This window comes from Molossus molossus, unplaced genomic scaffold, assembly GCF_014108415.1.
Source record: "Molossus molossus isolate mMolMol1 unplaced genomic scaffold, mMolMol1.p scaffold_m16_p_9, whole genome shotgun sequence".
Taxonomy (NCBI): Eukaryota; Metazoa; Chordata; class Mammalia; order Chiroptera; family Molossidae; genus Molossus; species Molossus molossus.
Genome location: NW_023425403.1, coordinates 86,529,330 through 86,555,092, shown reverse-complemented (window position 1 = coordinate 86,555,092; position 25,763 = coordinate 86,529,330). Strand labels below are relative to the sequence as shown.

Here is a 25,763-nt window from a genome sequence, read left to right as displayed (position 1 = left end):
CTCTCTCTCTCTCCCTCCCACTCTATCCAAACAAAAAAATGGAAAAATGTCCTCGGATGAGGATAAAAAAAAAAGTGAGAAATAAATGATAGAATTAGAATATCACCATTTTACAACCCCATGATCCATTAAGCATCAAAGGCTGTCAAGACCATAAAAAGATGAGCTTGAGCTGGTTTCTGATCCAGTCTCTGGATCTAGCTGCCCAGTTGCAGCCAGGTTGAATTTAACCAGGAGTATGCAATCAGCAAAACCAGACTGGGAGAAATTCTACAGGTCAACAGCCCAGTTCCTCAAGAGATAATTTGTAAATTTGTAGGAAACAAAAGAGATGGATGATGAACCTATAGATTAAAGGATTTAAAAGACATAATCAAACTTTTAAATGGACAAGACTAAATATAGTGCTTAGGGCAGCATATTTAGGTAATACAGTTATTGTGAAAAGAATAAAAGAATGATGGTTAGTCATGAGAAAGGGAGGAGATTGTAACTGGGGAGGGGTCCTAGGGGAGGGCTTTTGGGGTGACTGACAAAGTTCTTTTTCTTTTTTTTTTTAATCCTCACCTGGGGATACTTTTTCCCATTTTTATCTTCAGATACAGTGGGTGGGGGGAGAGAGAGACAGACAGACAGACAAGACATAAATTGGTTGCCTCCTGCACGACCCCAACCAGGGCAAGGGACCGCACCACAACTGAGAGGTATGTGCCCTTGACTGGTATTGAACCTGTGACTCTTCAGTTTGCGGGCAACGCTCTACCACTGAGCCAAACAGTCCAGGGCAAGTCCTTTTTCTTGATGTGGTAGTTATTAAGCCATACATTTGATTCATGTGGTTGTCTATGTCTGTATATTATTGTATAATAAAATATTTTTTAAAAACACATTTGATAAGAAGCTAGCCTAGGCATTAAGATTATTTTGTGATAATCTTCCCACTCAACAGATAAGCAAGAGCTACATTTCAGTAGATCCTTGAAAACTTGAGAGGACCTGTAGAGTTATTCATCATTATCAAATTATTATGTACGTGAGTGTTCTTTTATATGTAGCATCATATTAGCCTAAGATGGCATAGGGTAGTTCAAGCAGAAGACATCCTAGTATTTTTTTATAAAAGTAAAACTTGCTTATTATAGAAAATTTAGAAACAAAATAAGTATAAAAAGTAAAATAATAATCGGCTGTTATTCTGTTTCCCAGAGATAACCATACATAATAGTTTGGTATATTTCTTTTTATATATTAATATATTTACATTTGGAAAATACAGTTTTGTACGTACTTTATGTTCTCATCTTAGGTGCTGTACTCACATTCAGGCCTTAAATTAAGGATATTTAAGACCTTGATCCCTTTCAAATTAGAATTAATTAATAGTTTCTGGTTACTTTTTTCCTAGGTGGGCTGCATCATGCAGCTGCCCGTATTTCTGGTGACAATGTCTATAAGCATTTGAAGTATGAAGGTGGGATTCACCGAGTTCAGCGAATCCCTGAGGTGGGCCTGTCTTCAAGGATGCAGCGTATTCACACAGGAACAATGTCAGTCATTGTCCTCCCTCAACCAGATGAGGTAACCTCACCAGGAGGCATTGAAAACTTACTCTTTGTAAATGGGTGTTATGCTAAAAACTTTTAGCTTCTAGGAAATTCAGTGATTTTCAGGGTTCTGGATTGAACATTAGTCATTTTTGGGAAATCTTTAACTGTTCCCTAGGTAAAGTTGCTCTTCTTATCCCTGACCAAAATGTTTTGTTTTGTTCCAAACAGAAGTCACTTCTCTATATAAAACAGAATCCGCAAAGCTTTTTGTTTTAATCCTCACCTGAGGATGTTTTTATTGGTTTTTGAAAGAGAGAGAGAGAGAGAAATATTGATGTGAAAGCAAAACTTCAATCAGCTGCCTCTCATACTCGCCCTGACTGGGGATTGATACTGCAACCTAGGTATGTGCCCTGACCGGGAGTCAAACCCCACCGTCTTTTGGTGTATAGAATAACGTTCCAACTAACTGAGCCACCTAGCCAGGGGCACAAAGCTTTTTTTTTTTTTTTTTTTTTTTAAACAAAACATTTAATTTGATGGCAGAAATTCTAAAGGTACAAGAACAACATTTTGCACATGTCAGCTATTATCTACTGTCACCTATTCAGAGTTATGTACAAATCAAAAGAGACATTGTTTTCAATGTAAAGATACAGCACACTGCTATAGTCTGTCAGTGCTGGCTATTCCACCAGACCCCACAAGGGACAAACTTAAAAATGAAACAAAGACAGTGGCAATAACCATCATGTTCCAAAGGCTCCACAACCTCCCCCCCCCCACACACACACACACCCACCCCAGAATGTACTAACAGGGAGCTTCTGTAGTAGCAGAGAAAAAAAACTAATACATAGTGAAAACAGAAGTCGCCTAAGTGAACACATTTGTTTTTAAAAAAAAAAAACTTAAAAAAGTACAACAGATGATTACACGTTAGTATAATCCAATGGTAATTTTTTTCTTTTGTTTAATGAGTAGAGCAGTCAGCGTTGTTCATACGTGATGTACACAAAATTTTTATTTTCCTTTATTGATTTTTATTTTATTTTATTCTTTACCTGAGGATATTTTTCTATTTATCATTAGAATGGGAGGGAGGGAAGGAGGGAGAGAGACAGACAGACAGACAGAGAGAAACATGGATGTGAGAGAGACACATCAACTGGTTGCCACACACACAAAACCTGACCAGGGCCAGGGACGAACTGCAACCCAGGTACGTGCCCTTAGCCAGAATTGAACCCTCGACTCACTGGTCCGCGGGCCGATGCTCTAACCGCTGAATCAAACCGGCCAGGGCCTTTATTGATTTTAGAGAGAGAGGAATGGAGTAGGACAGAGAGATAGAAACATTGATGAGAAAGAACATCCATTGGCTGTCTCTTGCATGCTCCCCACTGGTGATTGGGCCCACAACCTGGGCATGTGCCATGATCAGGAATCGAACCAGTAATCTCTTGGTGCATGGTTCGACACTCAACCACTGAGCCACACCAACTGGGCCACAAAGCTTTTAAAATGTAGTTGCCTATGTTTTTTATCTTAAGAAAAAAATGAATTCTACAGATAATATTTTGAGGTCGGTGATATATCTGTATGGGAGGTCTATATCTTGTAGGTTGAATACATTCATATTCCCCTATTTTTATGTTTCCTAGCCTTTTAAAAAATTTTATATTAAACATATACAACGTTGAAAGAATACCACATTGTATACTTTTATAACCTTCACCTGGAGTCAGTTGTTTACATTTGCCACATTTGCTTTATTCCTCTATGTGTGTGTGTGTATTTATATTTAAAGAACTATAAAGGATATAGTGGACACTATGAGATTAACTCCTCCCCCAAATCTTTAACTTAAATCTTCTAATAGGACATTCTCTTACATAAACTCAATACCATTATCTATGAAAATCAAACATAATTCTGTAATATTATTGTCTAGGAAAAACTGTGTATTCTCTTTATTCACAGAATACTGCTGTACTCCAAATGTAAGTTTTTTCACCCCATCAAACAATTCACCAGTTGTCTGCAGACACCAAGTGGGGTCCTACAGTTTAATTCAGTTCTGCTGCTAGCTAGCTGAAATTAGCGTCAGATCGCACAGGGAAGGGCTCAGCCCACAGGGCGGCCTCCCTTGTCACTTCAGGGGCCAGATCGGAAGGTCCCTACAGCCCTCTCCTTGGGTCTGATGATTCACTCGAGTGGCTCCCAGAACTCAGCTTACTTACTAGATTACTAGTTTACTGCCAAGGATACAACTCAGACATAGCCAGATGGAAGGGATGCGTAGGTGCAGTACGTGGAAGAGCTGCAGAGCTTCCACACCCTGTCCAGGCACCCTCTTTGGTGGCACCTCAACGTGTTTCCCAACCTGAGAGCTCTCTGAATCCGGTGCTTGTGGTATTTTTATGGAGGCATCAATACAGAGTCAACGATTGATTAGATCATTAACTATTGGGGATTAATTCCACCTCCAGCCCCTTTCCCCTCCCTGGAGGTTGAGGGTGGTAAAGCTGATAGTTTAAGCCCTCTAACCACATGTTCAGTTCCCTGGCAATCAGCCCCCATCCTGTGCTTATCTAGGGCAGCGATTTTCAACCTTTTTCATCTCATGGCACAAATAAACTAATTACTAAAATTCTGTAGCATACCAAAAAAAAAAAAAAACAGGTATAATTTTTATTTGTTCACACTGGACAGCTATTGTTGTGTTGGCTGTTGTAATTTTATTTTTTTTAATCTGAAGGAAAAGTAGTGCCCCTGACTAAATACTCAGGTATTGCGTGTTTTAAAAATTCTTGGAGCACACCAGTGTGCCTCATCTGGCACATAGTTTGAAAATTGCTGATCTAGGGGCTTTCCAAAAATCACCTTATTAACATAAACTCAGGTGTGGTTGAAAGGGGCTTGTTATAAATAAAAGATTCCTATATTATTCATTCTTAATTCTTATCAACTAGGAAATTTCAAGGGTTTTAGGAGCTCTTGCCAGGAACTGGAAGATGACCCAATATATATTTCATATTAAAAACCACAATATCACAATTGTCTAATATCTAGACCATATTATAATTTCCCCAAGTCATCTTAAAACTATTTTTGTAGCAATTCTTTTTTTTTTTAATGTGCCCTTAGCGGGAACCGAACCTGGGACTCTCTGGTCTGCAGGCTGATGCTCCAATTGCTGAGCCAAACTGGCCAGGGCTGGAGCTATTTTTTTTAACCAGGATCCTGTCTAGTTTCACACATTGCATTAGTTGATAATTTCTGTAAGTCTAGAACAATCTCTAAGACTTTTTTTTAATGGCATTGACTCTTTGAAGAGTCTCGACCATTTGTCTTTTTTTTTTATCCTCTTCCGAGGACATTTTTGCATTTATCTTCAGATAGAGTGGGAGGGGGAGAGGAAGGAATGGAGAGAGAGAAACATCGATGTGAGAGAGACACATCAAGTGGCTGCCACCCACACAACCCCAACCGGGGCCGGGGACAAACTGCAACCAAGGTACATGCCCTTAATGGGAACCGAACCCGGGACTCTCTGGTCCGAGGGCCAATGCTCTAACCGCTGAGCCAAACCAGCCAGGGTGACCATTTATTTGTTTATGTTTTTTGTTAATATTCACCAAAGTTTGCTTCTTTTTTCCATTGACTTTTTTTTTTTTAGAGATAGTGGAAGGGGGAAAGAGAAAAAAACATTGATGTGGGAGAGAAACATCGACTGGTTGCCTCATGCACATGCCCTGACTGACCAGGGTCCGGGGTCAACCTGCAACCCAGGTACGTGCCCCTGACCTGAAATCCAACCTGAGATCCTTCAGTGCATGGGCTGATGTTCTCACTGCTGAGCCAGATGGGCCAGGGCAAAAATCTTGCTTCTTAATCACTTTAATATGTTTACTTTTTCCTTTATTATACAGTACATATAAAATAGTTTTAAAATTACTCAATTACTAAGTAACATTTAAGACTTCTGTCCTTAGAATATAACCAATCGAGAAAGCATAGTCCGAGCACTATGTTCAAAGACAATCTGAAATAATTTTTCTGTGTGGTTGTGTTATCATTATGGTAAATATTTTGGTTCATTTGTTTTTGTTTATATATAATTTTAGGATTTGATTTCTTATTTTTATCTAATTTTATTTTTGGTGTATGTAAGCATGTGGTTCAGAAAATCAAAAGCAGAGTTGTCTTGTTTCCATCTTTATTCCCTCCACTTCATTTCTACCTATTTGCTTGTCTTCATATTTTTGAAAATTAAACTTATTTAGTGGAGCTTAATTTTTCTAACAAACAAGGTCTTATTCTCTTAATTGACATTAAAATTGTTTATATATTATTAAATCACTGTTTCTATGTTCAAAATTCCCCAAAAGTAGTTTTGGTAGTTTTTATAAGATTTGAGAGACTACCACATATAATATACTTGCTCATATACTATAATCACAAGAAATGGGAAATTTTCTTCATCTCTAGTGTTTTGTTTTGTTTTTCTTTATTGGTTTTTAGGGAGGAAAAGAGAGAGAGAAAGAAATATCAATGAGAGAAAACATAGATTGGCTGCCTCCTGCATGCCCCCCAACAGGGGATGTGCCCTGATCAGAAATCAAACTGGTGTCTTGGTGCATGGGTCAACGCTCAGCCACTGAGCCACACCAGCTGGGCCATCTCTGGTGTTTATATAGGTAGCCAACACTGGCATATTTTAACAACAGCTATATAATCTTTTTCTTTTTTCTTTTTTTTGTTAATCTTCACCTAAGGATATTTTTCAATTGATTTTTCTTTTTTTTCTTTTTTTAGGCAGAATGGAAAGGAGAGAGGGAGAGGCAGAGAGAGAGAGAGAGAAAAAAAACACATCTATGTGAGAGAAATACATCAATTGGTTACTTCCCACTTGAGCCCGGACTAGGGCTGGGGATCAAACCTGGTACATGCTTGTGACTGAGAATTGAACCATAACCCTTTGGTTCTCAGGCTGATGCTCTAACCACTGAGCAAAACTGGCCAGGACTGCATAATCTTTGTCTTCACAATATAGTACTCATTATAGCGGAAACAAAAGAACAACCAACTAAGTTGGGTTTTAGATTCTAACCTTGACCTTCTATTAATGTACTTTTCAAAGAGACAAGTCAGTTTTGGTTGGGTAACTCAGTTGGCTGGAGTGTCATCCCAATACTCCAAGGTTGCGGGTCCGATCCCAAGTCAGGGCACATACAAGAATCAACCAATGAATGCATAAATAAGTGGAACACCAAATCGATGTTTCTCTCACTCCCTCTCTTTCTCTCCCCCTCTGTCTCTCTGCCTCCCTCCCTCTCCTTCTCTCTAAAAAAAATATCAATAAGTAAAAAGAAAGTTAAAAAAAAAAACAATAGAGAAAAGTCATGCTAGCTGTTTGTCATACAAATAAGTGATAAATGTAGAACAGAATGTTTTGTTTTGTTTTAAATCTTTATTGTTGAGCCCTGGCCGGTTTGGCTCAGCGGTTAGAGCGTCAGCCTGCGGTCCAGAGAGACCCGGGTTCGGTTCCCGCTAAGGGCACGTACCTCGGTTGCAGTTTGTCCCCGGCCCTGGTTAGGTCGTGCGGGTGGCAGCCACTCGATGTGTCCCTTTCATGTCGATGTTTCTCTCTCTGTCTCTCTCTCCCTCTCACTCTAACTGAACAAAACAAAAAAATATGTCCTCAGGTGAGGATTAAAAAAAAAAAATCTTTATTGTTACAGATGTTCCTCATTTTTCCCCCATTGACCCCCTCCTCCCCACTCCCACCCCGCTCCTGCCTTTTCCCACACTGTTGTCTCTGTCCATTGGTTATTCATATCAGTTTTTTGGTTTATTTATTCCCACCCCCCAACCTCTTTCCCTTTGAGGTTTGTCAGTCTAGCAATGAATTTGTACTTCTTAATCCCTTCACCTTTTTCACCCATTCCCCCAACCCCGCTCTCCCATCTGGCAACCAACAAAATGTTCTCTCTATCTATGAGAATGTTTCTGTTCTGCCTGTTCATTTTGTTTGTAGATTCCATTGTTGATAGATATGTATTCACTGCCATTTTGTTTGTTCATATGTTTTTATCTTTTTCTTCAAGAAGACCCTTCATCATTTCATATAATAATGGTTTGGTGGTGATGAACTCCTTTAGCGTTTCCTTGTCTGGGAAACTCTTTCTATGGCCATCGTTTCTAAATGACAGCTTTGCAGGACAGAGTAATCTTGATTGCAGGTTCTTGCTTTTCATCACTCTGAATATTTCTTGCCACTCCCTTCTGGCCTGCAAAGTTTCTTTTGAGAAATCAGCTGACAACCTTATGGGAACTCCCTTGTAGGTAATTATCTGCTTTTCTCTTGCTGCTCTTAATATTCTCTTTGTCTTGAACCTTTTGCATTTTGATGATGATGATATGTCTTGGTGTGGGCCTCTTGGGGTTCATCTTGTTTGGGACTCTATGTGCTTCCTGGACTTGTATGTCTGTTTCCTTCACCAAGTTAGGGAAGTTTTCTGCCATTATTGTTTCAAACAGGTTTTCCATTTCTTGTTCTCGCTCTTCTCCTTCTGGCACCCCCAAGATGCGAATGTTGGCACGCTTGAAGTTGTCCCAGAGGCTCCTTACACTATCCTCATTTTTTTTGGATTCTTTTTTCTTTTTGCTGTTCTGATTGGGCATTTTTTGCTTCCTTATATTCCAAATCAATGGTTTGCTTCTTGGATTTATGTACTCTACTATTGAATCTGTGTAAATTATTTTTTATTTCAGTTAATGTCTCCTTCATTTCTGACTGTGCATCCATCATTTCTGACTGGTCCTTTTTAATGCTCTTGAGCCCTCACTAAGTTCACTGAGCATCCTTATAAGCAGTATTTTGAACTCAGCATCTGTTAGGTTGCTTATCTCCATTTCACTTAGTTCTTTTCTTGGGGTTTTGTTCTGTTCTTTCATTTGGGACCTGTTTCCTTGTCTCCTCATTTTGGCTGCCTCCCTGTGTTTGTTTCTGTGTATTACTTAACGAGAGGTATGGAGCTAGCTGAGACCAGATGCTGCTTGTTTGAAAGAATTTAGGAAAACCTGAAGCAGGATCCAAGACAGGCCAATCCTATGGTTAAGCAACTGGCAGCAGCTTGGGTGGGCCTGAAAGTTGGGTGGGACAGGAGGGCCTCAGGGAATCACCAGGGCGGAGCTACCAGTGAGAGCCAGGTTGCTGGAGTCCCAGATATGGAGACTGTCTGCCGCCCCAGGGAAGGGCTCACGAAAGGAACGAAGGCCTCTGACAGCACGTCTGTCCAGGAGAAAGCCCCCTCTCCAGCCCTCGCTCCAGTGCCAAACAGCTCAGTTCTTCCCTGTATGTCTCTGGCGCCCCTCGAGCTGCCTCCCCTCCAAGCTCAGAGGGAGAGAGTCCGATAAGTCCATGCGCGGGCCCTTTAAGGTGCTGCCTGGGGCTCCGGCCGCCTCAGTCTCCCTGAGCCTCAGTTCCCGCTGGTTTTTCCAGCCAGAAGTTATGGGGATTCTCTTCCTGGCACTGGAACCCTGAGTGGGGTGCCTGGTGTGGGACAGGGACCTCCCAGTCCTCAAAGAGGACCTTCCCAGCCTAGGTGTCCTCCTGATTTTTATGCGCCACACATGGGTGTGGGACCAGCCCGTCCACCTCCGCCCCTCCTACCAGTCTGGATGTGGCTGCTGCTTTAATTCCGTAGTTGTAGGACTTCCATTCAGCTTGATTTCAAGCGGTTTTGAATGATGGTTGTTCTGTAGTTTAGTTGTAACTTTGATGTGGTTGTGGGAGGACGCGATACCGCGTTTACCTACACCGCCATCTTGACCAGAAGTCTCTAGAACAGAATGTTGAATCTCCCCTGAAAAACAACATATATTGTAACTATTTGTATATATGGACATATATATACAGAAATCCAAACTCAAGCTATTGGTAGGGCCTTGCCCCTCCAAAGTTATTAGGGGAGAATCCTTCCTTGCATCTCCTAGCTGTGTCTCCAGGTGTTCCTTGGCTTGAAGCTGTACTACTCCAATCTCTGTTTCTGAATTCTTTCCTTTGGGTGTCTCTTCTAAGGATATGTCATTGAATTTAGTGACTATCCAAATAATCCAGGATGGTCTTATCTTAATTACGCCTGCAAAGACCCTTTTTCCAAATATGGTTCCAGTGGTTAGAATATGAATGTATCTTTTGGGGTTCCTCCTTTCAGCCCAGTAATAAGTGTATGTGCACACACAAATAGTTGATTCTCATTCATAGTAATGTTCTATCAAGTTGCGGTGAACACTGGATTTAGCAAATACTGAACCATTTCTCCTAGGGGAAATATATATAATCTCACATAGATTATAATCTTAAATCCCCAAAACAACCCATCCTGGTAGATTCTATTTGTGTAATTTTGTAAAAGAGAAAATGAGGTTCAGAAGTGTTAAGTGACCTGCCTGAGGCCATCTCACTAATAAGTGCGAGAGTTGGGATTCAACCCTGTTCAACTGACCCGAGCTGGAACTTCTTACACCACACTACCCTGGCCTCTTCCTGTCTTCATCCTCTGGTCATACTGAAACAGGAACGCAGAGCCCTGGCCTACTGGCTCAGTTGGTTGGAGCGTTGTCCCATACATCAAATAAAAGTTGCAGGTTTATTTATTTTTTTATCCTCACCCGAGGACATTTTTCCATTTTTTGTTCAGATAGAGTGGGAGGGAGAGAGAGGAAGAGGGAGAGAGACAGAAACATCGACGTGAAAGGGACACATCAAGTGGTTGCCACACCTGCACGACCAACCAGGGCCGGGGACAAACTGCAACCAAGGTACATGCCCTTAGCGGGAACCGAACCCAGGTGTCTCTGTACCGCAGGCCGACGCTCCAGCCGTTCAGCCAAACCGGCCAGGGCACAGGTTCATTTCTTGGTCAGGGCACATACTTAGGTTGCCCGTTTGATCCCTAGTCTGGGCTCATACTAGAGACAACCAAGCAATGTTTCTCTCTCACATCAATGTTTCTCTGTCTCTCTGTCTCTCTCTGCCTTCCTTGCTCTAAACATATCCTTGTATGAGGATTTAAAAAAAGAAAAAAAGGAAGTTAAGTGCCACCTTGTTCGTCCTTAGATGGGAATATGCACGTTTATTTATTTGTTTGTTTGTTTATTTTTATTAATCCTCACTTGAGGATATTTTTCCATTGATTTTTAGATAGAGTGGAAGGAATTCATGTTCTCTCTCATTGATGTTCTATCTCTCCCTCTCCCTTCCTCTCTAAAAAAATCAATAAAGAAAAAAAATAAAAAAATAAAAAAGAATGATTTTCCGGCCGGTGTGGCTCAGTGGTTGAGTGTCAACCCATGCACCGAGAGGTCGCTGGTTCAATTCCCTCTCAGGACACATGTCCAGGTTATGAGCCTGATCCCCAGTGGGGGGCATGCAGGAGGCAGCCAATCGATGTTCTCCATTCTCTCTTCCTCTCCCTTCCTTTCTCTCTAAAAAAATCAATGTAGAAAAAAATTTAGCCCTGGCTGGTTTTGCTCAGCACTTATGGTCTGCGGACCAATGAGTCATGGGTTCGATTTCAGTCAAGGGCACATACCTGAGTTGCAATTTGTCCCCAGCCCTGGTTGGGGTCGTGCAGGAGGCAGCCACTCAATGTGTCCCTCTCATGTCGATGTTTCTCTCTCTCTCTCTCTCTCTTTCCCTCCCTCCCACTCTGTCTGAACAAAAATGGAAAAATGTCCTCCAGTGAGGATTTAAAAAAAAAATGGATAGAGTGGGAGGGAGGGTGGGAGGGAAGGAGGGAGAGAGAGAGAGAGAGAGAGAGAGAGAGAGAGAGAGAAAGAGAAACACATCAATGTGAAAAAGACACATTGAGCTCTGACCGGTTTGGCTCAGCAGTTAGAGCGTCAGCCTGCGGTCCCGAGAGACCCGGGTTCGGTTCCTGCTAAGGGCACGAACCTCAGTTGCAGTTTGTCCCTGGCCCTGGTTGGGTTGTGTGGGTGGCAACTACTCAATGTGTCCCTTTCACGTCGATGTTTCTCTCTCTCTCTCTCCCTCCCACTCTATCTGAACAAAATATCAAAAAAGAAAAAGAAAAGGCACATTGATTGGTTGCTTCCCACACGACTCTGCCTGGGGCCAAGATCAAAACTGCAACCCAGGCACATGCCCTTGACCAGAAAATAACTCTGAGACCCTTAGGCCAGTGCTTTAACCACTGAGCCAAACTGGCCAGGGTAGAATATTCACATTTATAGGAACTTGAATTTTTTGCTGCTCTCTGCATGTCTTCCAATGACTGTGAAAGTGCTGTTAATAATTGATTTTGGGTAATAAATTTTAGTGAGTAGGTGAATTTGCAAATACAGAGTCAGGGAATAATGAAGGTTAACTTTATTTTATTTTTATTTGTAGTTATTTTTATTATCACCCGAGGACATTTTTGCATTTATCTTCAGATAGAGCGGGAGGGAGAGAGGGAGGAAGAGACAGAGAGAAACATCGATGTGAGAGAGACACATCGAGTGGCTGCCATCCACATGACCCCAACCAGGGCCGGGGACGAACTGCAGCCGAGGTATGTGCCCTTAGCAGGAACCGAACCCGGGACTCTGTTCCACAGGCCGACGCTCTAACCGCTGAGTCAAATTGGCCAGGGCTGGTTAACTTTATATATAAATGCATATATACATATATTCAGTAAATGCATATATACATATATTCAATATGCTTTCTATCTAGTGTAGAAGAATGGGATGATGGATGATGAAATTTGAAAGACTGCATAGCTTAGTGATCTCATAGCATCCTGAGTCAGTGTTAAAAAACAGTATCCATGCCCTGGCCGGTTTGGCTCAGCAGTTAGAGCGTCGGCCTGCGGTTCAGAGAGACCCGGGTTCGGTTTCCGCTAAGGGCACGTACTTCGGTTGCAGTTTGTCCCCGGCCCTGGTTGGTCGTGCGGGTGGCAGCCACTCGATGTGTCCCTTTCACGTCGATGTTTCTCTCTCTCTCTCTGTTCCTCTCTCTCCCTCCCACTCTACCTGAACAAAAAAATGGAAAAATGTCCTCAGGTGAGGATGAAAAAAAAAACAGTATCCATGCCCTAGTCGGTTTGGCTCAGCGGTTAGAGCATTGGCCTGTGGTCCAGAGAGACCCGGGTTCGGTTCCCGCTAAGGGCACGTACCTCGGTTGCAGTCTGTCCCCAGCCCTGGTTGGTTGTGCGGGTGGCAGCCACTCAATGTGTCCCTTTCATGTCAATGTTTCTCTCTCTCTCTCCCTCCCACTCTACCTGAACAAAAAAAGGAAAAATGTCCTCGGGTGAAGATAAAAAACAAAACAAAAAACAGTATGCATTGAAATAGGGAGCTTATTTCACCTATTAGTCTAATTGCTGTAGTTTATGACACAAAGCAGTACAGTTTATTTGAAAATTTTTGGAATAGATTTAGTATTAAAGTATTCATTGGGTATAGAAGTTACTTATGTTATACTTTTCGTTCTAGGTAGATGTTAAAGTGGACCCCAAGGATTTACGAATAGATACATTTCGAGCCAAAGGAGCTGGAGGCCAGCATGTTAATACAACTGATAGTGCTGTCAGACTTGTCCATGTCCCCACAGGTAAGCAAGTCCCTTTACTTTTGTACTTTTAACCTTTTTTCATGTCTTCTGAAACTATTTAGGGTTTAGAAGAAAATAGTCCTATGTTAGTTTTTGGTTCCTTACACAGACTCTTTTTTTTAAATATGTTTTTATTGATTTTTCAGAAAGGAAGAGATAGATAGAAACATCAATTTGAGAGAGAAACATCAATCGGCTGCCTCCTGCAACCCCCCTACTGGAGATCGAGCCCACAACCCAGGCTTTTGCCCTGACCTGGAATCCAACTGGGAACTCACAGTCCATGGGTCGATGCTCAATCCACTGAGCCACACCAGCCGAGTGTTTACACAAACTCTTTAAAGGTGACATTGGGTCATAAGTCTGAGGTCCCTAATGGGTTTATATTTCCCTTCTATTTGAAAAAGATACCTCTCTCAAAGGAGACAGACAGTGAGTGGATATATTCAGAGAAGTTGTCCAGGTATGCTGCACAGGAGTAAGCAACCAGAGGTGCCCCAGCCTAAACACAAATTTGAAAGTAGTATTAGACATGCCACTGCAATGGATCAGAAGTCACATGTAGATCGACTACTAGATCCATTAGGCTCTGCTGCATGAACGTGATTATTTTGAATACTGGTAATTTTGGTATACTACAAGTTTTGTAGTCCTTAATGTGATTGAAAATATTTCTATCATTTTTCTGATTTCTAAACTTTTTAGAAACTTTAGAATTTTTTTTCTTTTTAAATTCATTTTTATGTTATATGTATATTGTTTTAAAATCCAACGGTTTAAAAAAAAAAAGAAAAATCCAATGGTAGCCCTTGCTGGTTTTGCTCAATGGTTAGAGCGTCGGCCTGCTCTGGTTTGCTAGTATTTTGTTGAGGATTTTAGCATCTGTGTTCATCAGGGATATTGGCCTGTAATTTTCTTTCTTTTTAGTGTCTTTATCTGGTTTTAGAATTAGGATATTACTAATAAGCCTCATAAAATGAGCTTGGGAGTCTTCCCTCCTCTTGAATTTTTTGGAATAGTTTGAGAAGGATAGGTGTTCTTCTTTGAATGTTTGCTAAAATTTACCTGTGAAACCATCCAATCCAGGACTTTTACGTGTTGGGGATGTTTTGATTATTGCTTCCATTTCAGTAGTTGTAATCTGTCTATTCAGATTCTCTGATTGTTCCTGATTCAGTTTTGGAAGATTGTATGTTTCTAGAAATTTATCCATTTCTTCCACATTCTCCAATTTGTTGGCATATAGTTGTTTATAATATTTTCTTACAATCCTTTGTATTTCTGTAGTGTCTGTTGTTATTTTTCTTCTTTAATTTCTGATTTATTTGGGTCCTCTTTTTTTCTTGATGAGTCTGGTTAAAGGTTTGTCCATCTTGTTCATCTTTTCAAAGAACCATCTCTTGGTTTCATTAACCTATTGTATTGTATTTTTAGACTCTTTTGTTTATTTCTGCTCTGATCTTTCTTATTTGCTTTCTTCTACTCACTTTGGGCTTTGTTCTTTTTCTAGTTTTTTTTGTTGTAGGGTTAGATTGTTTATTTGTGATTTTTCTTCTTGACATGGGCCTGTAGTTCTATGAACTTCTCTTTAAGGACTGTGTTTGCTGTGCCCATAGATTTTGGGTTATTGTGTTCTCATTTTTATTTGTATAAAAGTGTCTTGTGATTTCTTCCTTTATCCTAGTGTTAACCCATTCATTGTTTAGTAACATGTTATCTAGCCTCTATGACTTTGTGGGTTTTTTTTTTTCCTCTTGTGATTGATTTCTAGTTTCATACCATCATGGTCAGAGAAGATGCTTAATATGATTTCAGTCTTCTTAAATTTATTGAGACTTATTTTGTGTCCTAACACGTGATCCTTGAAAATGTTCCATGTGCACTTGAAAAGAATGTATATTCTACTGCTTTGGGGTTAAATACTCTGAAGATATCAATTAAATCCATCTGATCTAGTGTGTCATTTAAGGCCATCGTTTCCTTGTTGATTTTCTGTCTGGAAGATCTATCCATTTATGTCAATGGGGTATTAAAATCCCCTACTATGACTATTGCTGTCTGACTCTCTCTGTATGTCCATCAAGATTTTCTTTACATAATTAGTTGCTCCTATGTTGGGTGCATAAATGTTTCCAAGAGTTATATATTCTTATTGAATTGCTCCTTTTATCATTATGTAGTATCTTTTTTTGTCTCTTATTATAGTCTTTAAAGACTATTAGTCAGATTTTTGCTATCACAGCTTTTTTTGTTTTTTTCAATTTACATGAAATATCTTTTTCCATTTTTAGTGTTTGTGTATCTTTCATTCTGAGGTGGGTTTTTTGTAGATAACATATATATGGGTCTTGCTTTCTTTCTTTTTTTTTTTTTTTTATCCTTACCCGAGGACATTTTTCCATTTTTTGCTCAGATAGAGGGAGAGAGAGAGAGAGGAAGAGAGAGGAAGAGAAACATCAACGTGAAAGGGACACATCGAGTGGCTGCCACCCGCACAACCCAACCAGGGCCGGGGCAAACTGCAACCAAGGTACGTGCCCTTAGCGGGAACCGAACCCAGGTCTCTCTGAACCACAGGCCAACGCTCTAACCGCTGAGCCAAACTGGCCAGGGCTATTCTTTTTTTCTTTTAGCTGCTCTGATTGCATTATTTTTTTCTACTTTGTCTTCCATATTGCTTATTTGATCCTCTTCTTCATCCAACATACTTTTTATTCTTTCCAGTGTATTCTTTTTTTTTTTTTTTTTATCCTCACCCGAGGACATTTTTTCCATTTTTTGTTCAGGTAGAGCGGGAGGGAGAGAGAGAGAGAAAGAGAGAGCGAAACATCGACGTGAAGGGACACATCGAGTGGCTGCCACCCGCATGACCAACCAGGGCCGGGGACAAACTGCGACCGAGGTACATGCCCTTAGCGGGAACCGAACCCGGGTCTCTCTGTACTGCAGGCCGACGCTCCAACCGCTGAGCCAAACCGGCCAGGGCTCCAGTGTATTCTTAATGTCAGGTATGGTATTCTTTACTTCTGACTGTTGTTTTTTTTTATGATTTCTTTGTTCTTTTTCATTATATTATAGTTCTAAGTTTCTTGAGCATCCTTATAACTATTACTTTGAACTCTTTTTAAAAAAAATATGTTTTTGATATTTTAGAGAGAGGAAGGGAGGGAGAGATAGAGACATCAATGTGAAAGAGATATATCAATCAGCTGCCTCCTGCATGCCCCCTACTGGGGATCGAGCCTACAACCTGGGCATATGCCCTGACTGGGAATCAAACTGGGACCTCTTACCCCATGGGACAATGCTTAGTCCACTGAGCCACATTGGCCAGGCTACTTCAACTTTTTATCTTATAAATTGCTTGCCTCCGTTTCAATTAACTCTTTTCCTTGAGAGTTCTTTTGTTCTTTCAGGTGGGGCCTGTTTCCTTGTCTTCCCAGTTTGGCTACTTATTTGTATTTGTTTCTATGTATTAGATCTGCTATGACTCCCATTGTTCAGGGTGTGGCTTTATGTAATAGGTATCCTATGAGTCCCAGTGACTCCGTCTTCTTGGTCTCCTGAACTGAGTGCTCTAGGAATGTTCCTTGTATGGGTTATGTGGGTCCTTCTTTTGTAATTGAATCTTAGTTGCCATTGGCTTATTTATGCATGGGATCGAACCTTACGCTAACTGACTGTGAGGCTTAGCCCTGACCACAGCATGTGAGCTGCTGTCCAGGTGCTTGTCGAAAAAAGAAAAACAAAACAAAACAAAAAAGCAGAATTTAACACATCTGGGTTTAGTGCCTGCTGTAATCTCCCTTTGATTATGCTGTAGTGAAGTTTATTGGATTCTGCACTGATACTGTCTGAGCTGGCTACTTGGTGTGTTGGTTCTGGGCCTATTGGGAGGGACTCTGGTGCAAGCCAATGTCTTACGCTGTCTGTGCCTGTCTCTTGGGAGCCTGCTTGGAGCTACAAGCAATCCACAGTTTGTGGCTGCATCTGCTGGGCTTGGATGCATACTGGCAAGACTGAAGTGTGCTCCAAGTCCAGCTTTTACCAGCACTGGGTCTCGGGGCAGGTCTGCCAAAGTTCCAAGGCCCCCCAAGATCAGCCTTTACCTGCCTCCACCTGCCTGGCTACCTATTAGGCTCTGTCACTGAAAGAGTCTCTGGTGGAGTTGGGAGGATGGCGCTAGAAGATCTCCCATATTGGGGAGATGCTGTTCATGCTTCAGGGAAGGTAGTTCGTGTGGTCTCCACCCCAGAGCTACAGGATTCAGTCTTTCCTGGATTTTGCCCTGACCTCAGCGGTGCAGAGCCCCTAGGCATCAGGCAGGTGGAATCTCCAGAACCCAGAAGTTGAGTCTACTAGAAGCTGGGAGGGTGGTTCTATCAGATAGTTTGTGAGGGGGAAGCATCAGTTAGGTTCGTGGGAAAGTAGGGGAATGGGCCACCAACCCAAAGCCAGACCACTCAATCACTGACACCCTCTGGGTCCACCTAGACTTCTATACCCGGACAAAGCAGCTAACTCCTCAGCAGGGCCTAAGCACCTCAGGGTAGGGCAAGAGGTATTCCAGAGTGAGGCAATTGCTTTCCCCCAGGCTGATGCCTCTCAGAGGGAAGTGCTCCACCTAAGAAAGATGGAAATTATGGTACTGGAAAATGATTTAACACAGGAATCCTGGTGGTTGTCCTCCAAGCCCCCATCCCCAGAACCACAAACCCATACTCTCTTCAGGCGACTCTAGTCTGCTCCACCCTCCCTCCACTGGAGCCCAGGGTGAATAGCTGTGAACAAAACGTTTTGCATTGGCCCTTTAAGAGGGTGCTTATGTCTCCAGCAGATTTCATCTCTCCTTGGCGAAACAAAACCCGTGTTTTTCACAGCCAGATGTTATGTGGGTACCTCTTTTCGGCTCTGGTACTCTGGGCTTGGGAGCCTGGCCTGGGGTTGAGGCCCACACTTCTCAGAGGAAGCCCCCCGTCAGCCTCCACCCATGGGAGCTAGACCAGCCCTTCCCACATCTCTGCCCTTCCTGTCAGTGTCAATGTGGCTTCTCCTGTAAACCCTCGATTATAAGACTTCTCTTCAGCTAGTCTTCAGTTGTTTATTCAGGATGATTTTTCTTTAGTTAGTTGAATTTCCAGTTTAGTCTTGGGAGGAGGTGATTATAGCTTCCACCTACTCTGCTTCCATCTTAAAAATCTATATTCACCATTTTGTTGTTGTTCCTCAAATGTTTATTAGTCAGATGTTAGATCTCTTGTATTTAATGTTTAAATTTTTTCTCACCATGTATCACTTTGTGTTTTAGTTTTGTCCAGCACTAATTCTCAGAATTTTCTCTTTTTCATAGCATCCTTTTGTTATCTTGTTGATACATTTTTCTTATTTTACTACCCAAATATATTAATTTTAATTTCCCTGAAGATTTCTTCTGCTTCTTGCAGTGTCTGCATTTCCACTGAATTAAATGTGTTGATTAACTGGATTTAGAACCAAGACAACTGAGAAACTTTTACTATAAATTCTTCCTTTGAAAGAGTTGAGTAGTTCCTTTTCATTGGTTTCTATATATAAAGTATTTTTAAAACATCAGCTCTGTGTATACTTGTGATTTAGAGGGAAAAACTGACTTCTGGAGTAGGACAGAGAATGGAGCAGCACTACATATGAGTAACAGTATTTTGCTCTTGGCTACAAAATTCTCTGGATGAGCTGGATGGAGAGGCAGAGCTCTGGGAATGGAAGTATGTGTAGCCATCTGCGAGTGCTACTACTCCTCAGTCTTCTCATCTGATACAATCCATTTAGGTGTCAGAATCTAGCCATGTACCACTATTATCATCATAACCCAGGCATAATTTTTGAAGTATACTAAATCTAAAATGTATTTAATCCTTTGTGATCTTTTCCTGATTAACCTTTTCCCCTTTTGAAATATTTCTCAAGTCTGTCTCGTTTTCCTTCCAGTTTTATTGAACTAAAAGTGACACCTCACATCTGTCTTAATTTGACTTGTGGAGGCTACAGTTTATCTATGATCCCTATTATTTTTCAGGGCTTGTCGTAGAATGCCAACAAGAACGATCACAAATAAAAAATAAAGAAATAGCTTTGCGTGTGTTGAGAGCTAGACTCTACCAGCAGATTATTGAGAAAGACAAGTGTCAACAACAAAGTGCTAGAAAACTGCAGGTAAGACATATTTGGTTTAATAATGTAATGCCTCTGTACAGTCATTTTACATAGGAAATGTATTTGTTATTTATTTATTTATTTATTTATTTATTTATTTATTTATATTTTTTTATCCTTAACCCGAGGACTTTTTGCATTTATCTTCAGATAGCATGGGAAGGAAAGGGGGAGGAAGAGAGGGAGAAACATCCATGTGAGAAAGACATATCAACTGATTGCCACCCACACGACCCCAATAGGGGCCGGGGGCAAACTGTAACTGAGGTACATGCCCTTATCAGGAACCGAACCCGGGACTCTCTGGTCCGCGTGCCGACGCTCTAACTGCTGATCCAAACCAGCCAGGGCTGAAAATGTATTTGTTTTTGATTGAATGGAAATATCTTAGAGCATAGGGAAACATTATGACCAAAATTGGACATGCCTGCTTACAAATGAGTAGATGATATGTGCGCAAACTAAAAATTATTTCCCAGTTGTTTCTCTCTAGTGTTTATATCATAACTGTCTTGAGAGGAGATTAGTGTAAAAGACAAAGCAATTCTCTGGAAATTAAGAGATTTTTAGATTTTTTTCATAAAAACCTATGCTTTATTATAACTCTTTGTGAGATCAAAAATAAGTGGCACCAAAAGGAGAAAATGGGAGTCTGGCTGGTGTGGCTCAGTGGTTGAGCATCGACCACTGCACCGAGAGGTTGCCAGTTAGATTTCCGGTCAGGGCACATGCCCAGGTTGTGGGCCAAATCCGCAGTGGGGGGCATGCAGGAGGCAGCCAATCAATGTTCTCTCTCATCAATGTTTCTATCTCTCTCTCCCTTTCACTTTCTTTCTCTCTAAAATCAATAAAGGAAAGAAAAAATAATAAAAAAAGGATAAAGTGGGAGACATCTCTAATACTGTCAACAATAAAAATAAATAAATAAAATGGCACAGCAAAAAAACTGGTAACTGATTGCTAGATGGAGTCTAGGTACAAGGAGTAGAAGATTTATTTTTCATTATATGCTCTTTTGTACTTTTAAAATGTTGTACTGTGTATATATACAGTATTATTTATTCAAATAGATAAATTCTAAGCAAAATGAATAAATGTCATTATTTTAGGTAAACAAAGTGTTGTATGATTTTAAATTCTAAAAAAAGTAGTTTGTGTTTGAGAGAGGTTGGAAGAGAAAGTGGAATCCAGAAATAACTGTGCTGCTCTGGCAGGTTTGGCTCATCGGTTAGAGCATCGCCCCAAGAACCAGAGTCTCGGGTTCAATTCCAGTCAAGGGCACATACCTCAGTTGTAGTTCAATCCCTGGCCCTGGTTGGGGTCATGTGGGAGACAACCAGTCAGTGTGTCTCTCTCATAATGATGATTCTCTCTCTGTTTCTTCATTCCTCCCTGCCTCATGAAAATCAATGGAAAAATATCCTCAGGTAGGAATTAAAAAAGAAGAAGAAGAAGAAACTGAGCTTAGATCAGTATGCAACAGTAAATTTGGAAGAATTTATAGCTTTGTAGGATAATCAGTTGCATAAAACTAAATATTATTCTTTTTGTCTAGATATCTGAGTCTTTTCACACTTTTGTCCTTCTAGTTTCCCTTATCCACATTCTAATTTTCAAGTAGTTAAAGCAATAGGATAAATAATATATTAATCTTCTATTGGTGGTAATCCCAGATTGTGGCATAGCATCAGTGTATACATTGATAGGAATGCTCATTTATAAACTATTACTTCTTGGCAAGTAAGTGATAACATACATACTGTGAAATCTGCCACATTTGATTTAATAAAAGATACTGAGATTTACTTGCCACTTGACATTTTGGCACTAGTGATTTCACATAGTAATTTAAAAAATAAGTATTCAGGATTGGCCTTAGCGAATTATCTATCTTCTTCAGTCGTCTGGTTTGAGAAGCCAGAAAAGACCTCCATGCTTCCCAGTTAACTTATCCATCTATTTGAAATTTCTTAGTAGGTATCTTTAATGCTTAGAAATTTTTCTTCAGCTCACATATAGGAAGGCAATATGCTGGGTTCTCAATCCTGGTTCCACTTATCACCTAAAGAGCTTTGTAGATGCCTAGGCCTGTCTCTCAGAGATTCTATGTAATTGATCTGGGTTGGGTCCTGGGCATTGATACAGTGTTTTGAGATAGTAGTTTCCGAACCTGGATGGTTACGGAACAGATGGCCTAGGGAACGTTTTAAAAACGCACCATCCCTGATTTAGTATATGTGAACTTGGGCTTTGGAATCTTTAACTTAAAAAAACTCTCCGCTATATTTGGGAGTTTAGTTTCATATTATTTGCTTTAGAAAATAAGTTATAGAAATGTCTTTTTTATCTTAAAAAGTGAGAGAGAGGGTATAATGTGTATCATATGCTGGGGAGGTAAGGGAGATGCACAGACTAAGAATACAGATAACCATAGCATAAACAAACTCGGTGTGTTGTCAAGATCCCAAGTGTGCGGAATTTCAGAGGAGGCAGATAGCATATTTCAGTTGTTTGGACCAGGACTGGCAGAGATGGTAGTAGAGTGTTAGGGAAGGGCATCCCCGGAGATGATGTTTTAGCAGAGTTCACAGGCACACATAATAATGATGTGGTATAATAAATAGCATTATAGAGGTACACATTATTTTCAGAAGTAACATTGGGAAAATTGGCCACATGATGAAGTGCCTTGAATTCTGAGTTGAGTTGTGTCTGCTTACTAGATAAGGAACCAAAGAAGAAAATTGATCAAGAAACTACTTGAGGAAGACTAAGCAGGGTAGCACAATGTAAACAGAGAAATGGAAGGTTAATCAGAAGATTTTATAGGAAGTAATGAGCCCTTGAATGATAGATAGTAGAAAAAGAAAGAGCAAGATGTACTACGAGACCCTTGAAACCATTGGATGTAGGCAATTAGAGAATGGGATGAGTTGAAGGTGGTTTCAGTGTCTGTGTCTAAGCCTGGCAGATAGTAATCTCCCATGAAATGTTTGTTCCATTGTAGGATGTCAGAATTTTCTACTTGGATTAAAGGGAACATTGTGGTATCATTTATAGAAACTAGGAGGGAGAACTGATTGAGGTGGAAAGATAATTTGGTTTTTTATACATGGAGTTTGAAGTACCAAAGAAACATAAATTCTTATCCCATAACTAAGCTTTAAAACCTGTTGTTCTAAACATTAAGTTCTGCCCAATCTTGCTCTTTGCCACTTTGTATATATAACTTTAGAAAATAGCCCTGGCTGGTTTGGCTCAGCGGTTAGAGCGTTGGCCTGCGGTCCGGTGAGACCCCGGTTCGGTTCCCACTAAGGGCATGTACCTCGGTTGCAGTTTGTCCCCGGCCCTGGTTGGGTTGTGCGGTGGCAGCCACTCAATGTGTCCCTTTCACATCAATGTTTCCCTCTCTCTCTCTCCCTCCCACTCCATCTGAACAAAAAAAATGGAAAAATGTCCTTGGGTGAGGATAAAAAGAAAAAAGAGGATAAAATATTTAAGCTGTTAAAATAGGAAAGTAATTTACAAGTACCTTTTTTCATTGTAATAAAGGTAATTATAAAGTTAAAATATGATTTTCTTTTTATCATGGCATAGGTGGGAACAAGAGCCCAGTCAGAGAGAATTCGGACATATAATTTCACCCAGGACAGAGTCACTGACCACAGGATAGCATATGAAGTTCGTGATATTAAGGTAACATCACTGAGTATGCTTCATGTGCCTTCAACTTCTGCAGAAAGTTTAAATTCTAGAGAGTAATGTCTAAAACATCAGCACATAATTTAAAACCATTAAGTCAGTTTATGTTAGTACCCTAAAATTTGCAAACATTTTTATTTGTTGCTAAGAAACATGGTCTTTATGCCACTTTGGAACAGTTATCTTGTAAATGCTAATTTCTTTGTTTTACAGCCACAGTATATTAACACAGTTATAGCCATGCACTGCTTTACCATGGGGATATGTTGTGAGAAATGCATCATTATGCAATTTAATCATTGTGCAAACATCACAGAGTACACTTATACAAACCTAGATGGAATAGCCTACTGCCCACCTACTTATATGGTATAGCCTATTGCTCTGAGGCTATAAGCCTCTTCAGCACATTACTGTACAAAACAACAGGAGATAAAATCAAGCACAAAAGAAAATGCGCAATTAAGAGACATGGTAAACACAAGATGCGTGAGGCTGTTGCCAGTGTAACCAGGCATACTTTTTTATAGCAAACATTTTTTTAAATAAATAAAAGGAGTACATTCTAGTCTGGCCAGTGTGGCTCAGTGGTTAAGTGTCGACCCATGCACCAAGAGGTCACCAGTTTGATTCCCAGTCAGGACACATGCCCAGGTTGTGGGCCAGATCCCCACTGGGGGGCATGCAGGAGGCGGCAGCCAATGTTCTTTCTCATCGATGTTTCTATCTCTCTCTTCGTCCCACTTCCTCTCTAAAAAGTACACTCTAAAAATAATAATTATAGTATAGTAAATATATAAACCACTAATAGAGTTTATTATTATCAAGCATTACATACTGCACATGATTGTATGTGCCACATTTATATGACTGGCAGTGCAGTAGGTATGTTTACAGGAGCATCACCACAAACGTGAGTAATTTGTTGCGCTGTGACCTCACAAGGGATCCAACATTATGATGTCACTAGATGATGAGAATTTTATAGCTCCATTATAATCTTATAGGACCACTGCTGAATATGCAGTTCGCTGTTGACTGAAACAATGTTATGCAGCATGTGACTATACACACGTATACATGAGTATCAGTTTTCTATTGCTGCGTAACAGATCACCACGAACTTAGTGGTAGGTCAGAGATCTGGGCACAACAGAGCTGAGTTCACTGCTCCACATCTCACAAGGCTGAAATCAAGATGTTGGCCAAGCTGTATGCCTTTCTAGAGCTTAGAGACCTCTTCCAGGCTCATGTGGTTGTTGGCAGAATTTAATTTCCTTGAGTTGTAGGAGAGAGGCCCCCATTTTCTTGTTGGCCAAAGCTGGATGATGCTGCTCTCAGCTCCTAAAGACCCACAGTTTCGTGCTACAAGGCCCCCTCTCCCACTTTGAATCTCTTGGTGAAATGGCTCAGGCCTGTTTAAGGGCTCCCATGTTTAGGTCAGGCCCACCTGGATAATACTCCTTTTTTAAAAATAATTTTTCTTTATTGATTTTAGAGAGAGAGAGAGAGAAAAACATCTATGAGAGAGAACATTGATTGGCTGCATGGATCCATGCTCAACCACTGAGCAACACCAGCCGGGCTGGATAATACTCCCTTTTTTAAATTAATTAATTTATTTATTTATTTATTTCTCACCCGAGGACATTTTTTGCATTTTATCTTCAGATAGAGCGGGAGGGAGAGAGGGATTAAAAGAGAGAGAGAAACATCGATGTGAGAGAGACACATCAACTGGTTGCCACCCATACAACCCCAACTAGGGCTGGGGACAAACTGCAACCGAGGTACATGCCCTTATCGAGAACCGAACCGAGGACTCTCTGGTCCACAGGCCGACGCTCTGACCGGCCAGGGATAATACTCTTTTTTTTTGGTACATTCCCCTAGCGGGAACCAAACCTGGGACTCTCTGGTCCGCAGGCTGACGCTCCAACCTGAGCCAAACCGGCCAGGGCATAATATTCCTTTTTAACTGAAAGTTAGTCTAATCTCTGGAATGGTATTCTGTCACATTCACAGTTTATCCCTGCCCCTTAGGGAATTATGCAAGGTGTGTACACTAGAGGGCATCTTACATATATGCAGACCACAATGTGTATTTGTTAGAATGAGGTGTTACAATTATACTGTTGGGGAAAAAACCTTGTCAGTTTGGTTTGAACATCAACCTAACTAAATCCCACCTAGCCAGGACCACTGACATGAATACATTAATGACGAAGCACAGAAAAATTTCTCTCTTGCTTCCACTAATGGGAGAAGTGAACTACTAGTTCCCCTATAGGACTATGTGGAAAAAGCAAGAGACAGAAGTTTTTGTCCTTTTCCTTGGTGCCATGTGATACCTAGGGCTTCTTTCACTTGATTCTGTTCCAATTTGTACTCAAAATTAAAGTCCTAATTTTACAAAGGAAATGTCTACTTATTTACTGATTAATTGATTTTTAGAGAGAGAGAAAGGGAGAGAGAGAGAGAGAGAGAGACATCAATTTGTTGTTCCACTTATTTATGCATTCGTTGGTTGGTTCTTGTATGTACCCTGACCGGGGATCAAACCTGCAACCTTGGCCTATTGGGACGATGCTCTAACCAACTGAGCTATCCAGCTGGGGCTATATTTTTTAGTATTTAGACATTTCTGGGTATCTTATGCTATTTCCTCTGTTTTCTCAGCAATTTAAGGCTGT

The 25,763-nt window shown here is 40.7% G+C and overlaps 1 protein-coding gene across 3 annotated transcripts in view; it reads left to right on the top strand.

Moving 5' to 3' along the window:
* Positions 1-25,763, top strand: part of MTRF1 (mitochondrial translation release factor 1) — a 50,834-nt gene that overhangs the window by 21,608 nt on the left and 3,463 nt on the right. For all 3 annotated transcript variants that reach the window (XM_036250052.1, XM_036250050.1, XM_036250051.1), the window contains 4 exons: positions 1,406-1,578; positions 13,059-13,176; positions 19,232-19,368; positions 22,966-23,064. In XM_036250052.1, coding sequence (XP_036105945.1) covers positions 1,406-1,578; positions 13,059-13,176; positions 19,232-19,368; positions 22,966-23,064 — 527 coding nt within the window. The remainder of the gene's footprint in view (positions 1-1,405; positions 1,579-13,058; positions 13,177-19,231; positions 19,369-22,965; positions 23,065-25,763) is intronic.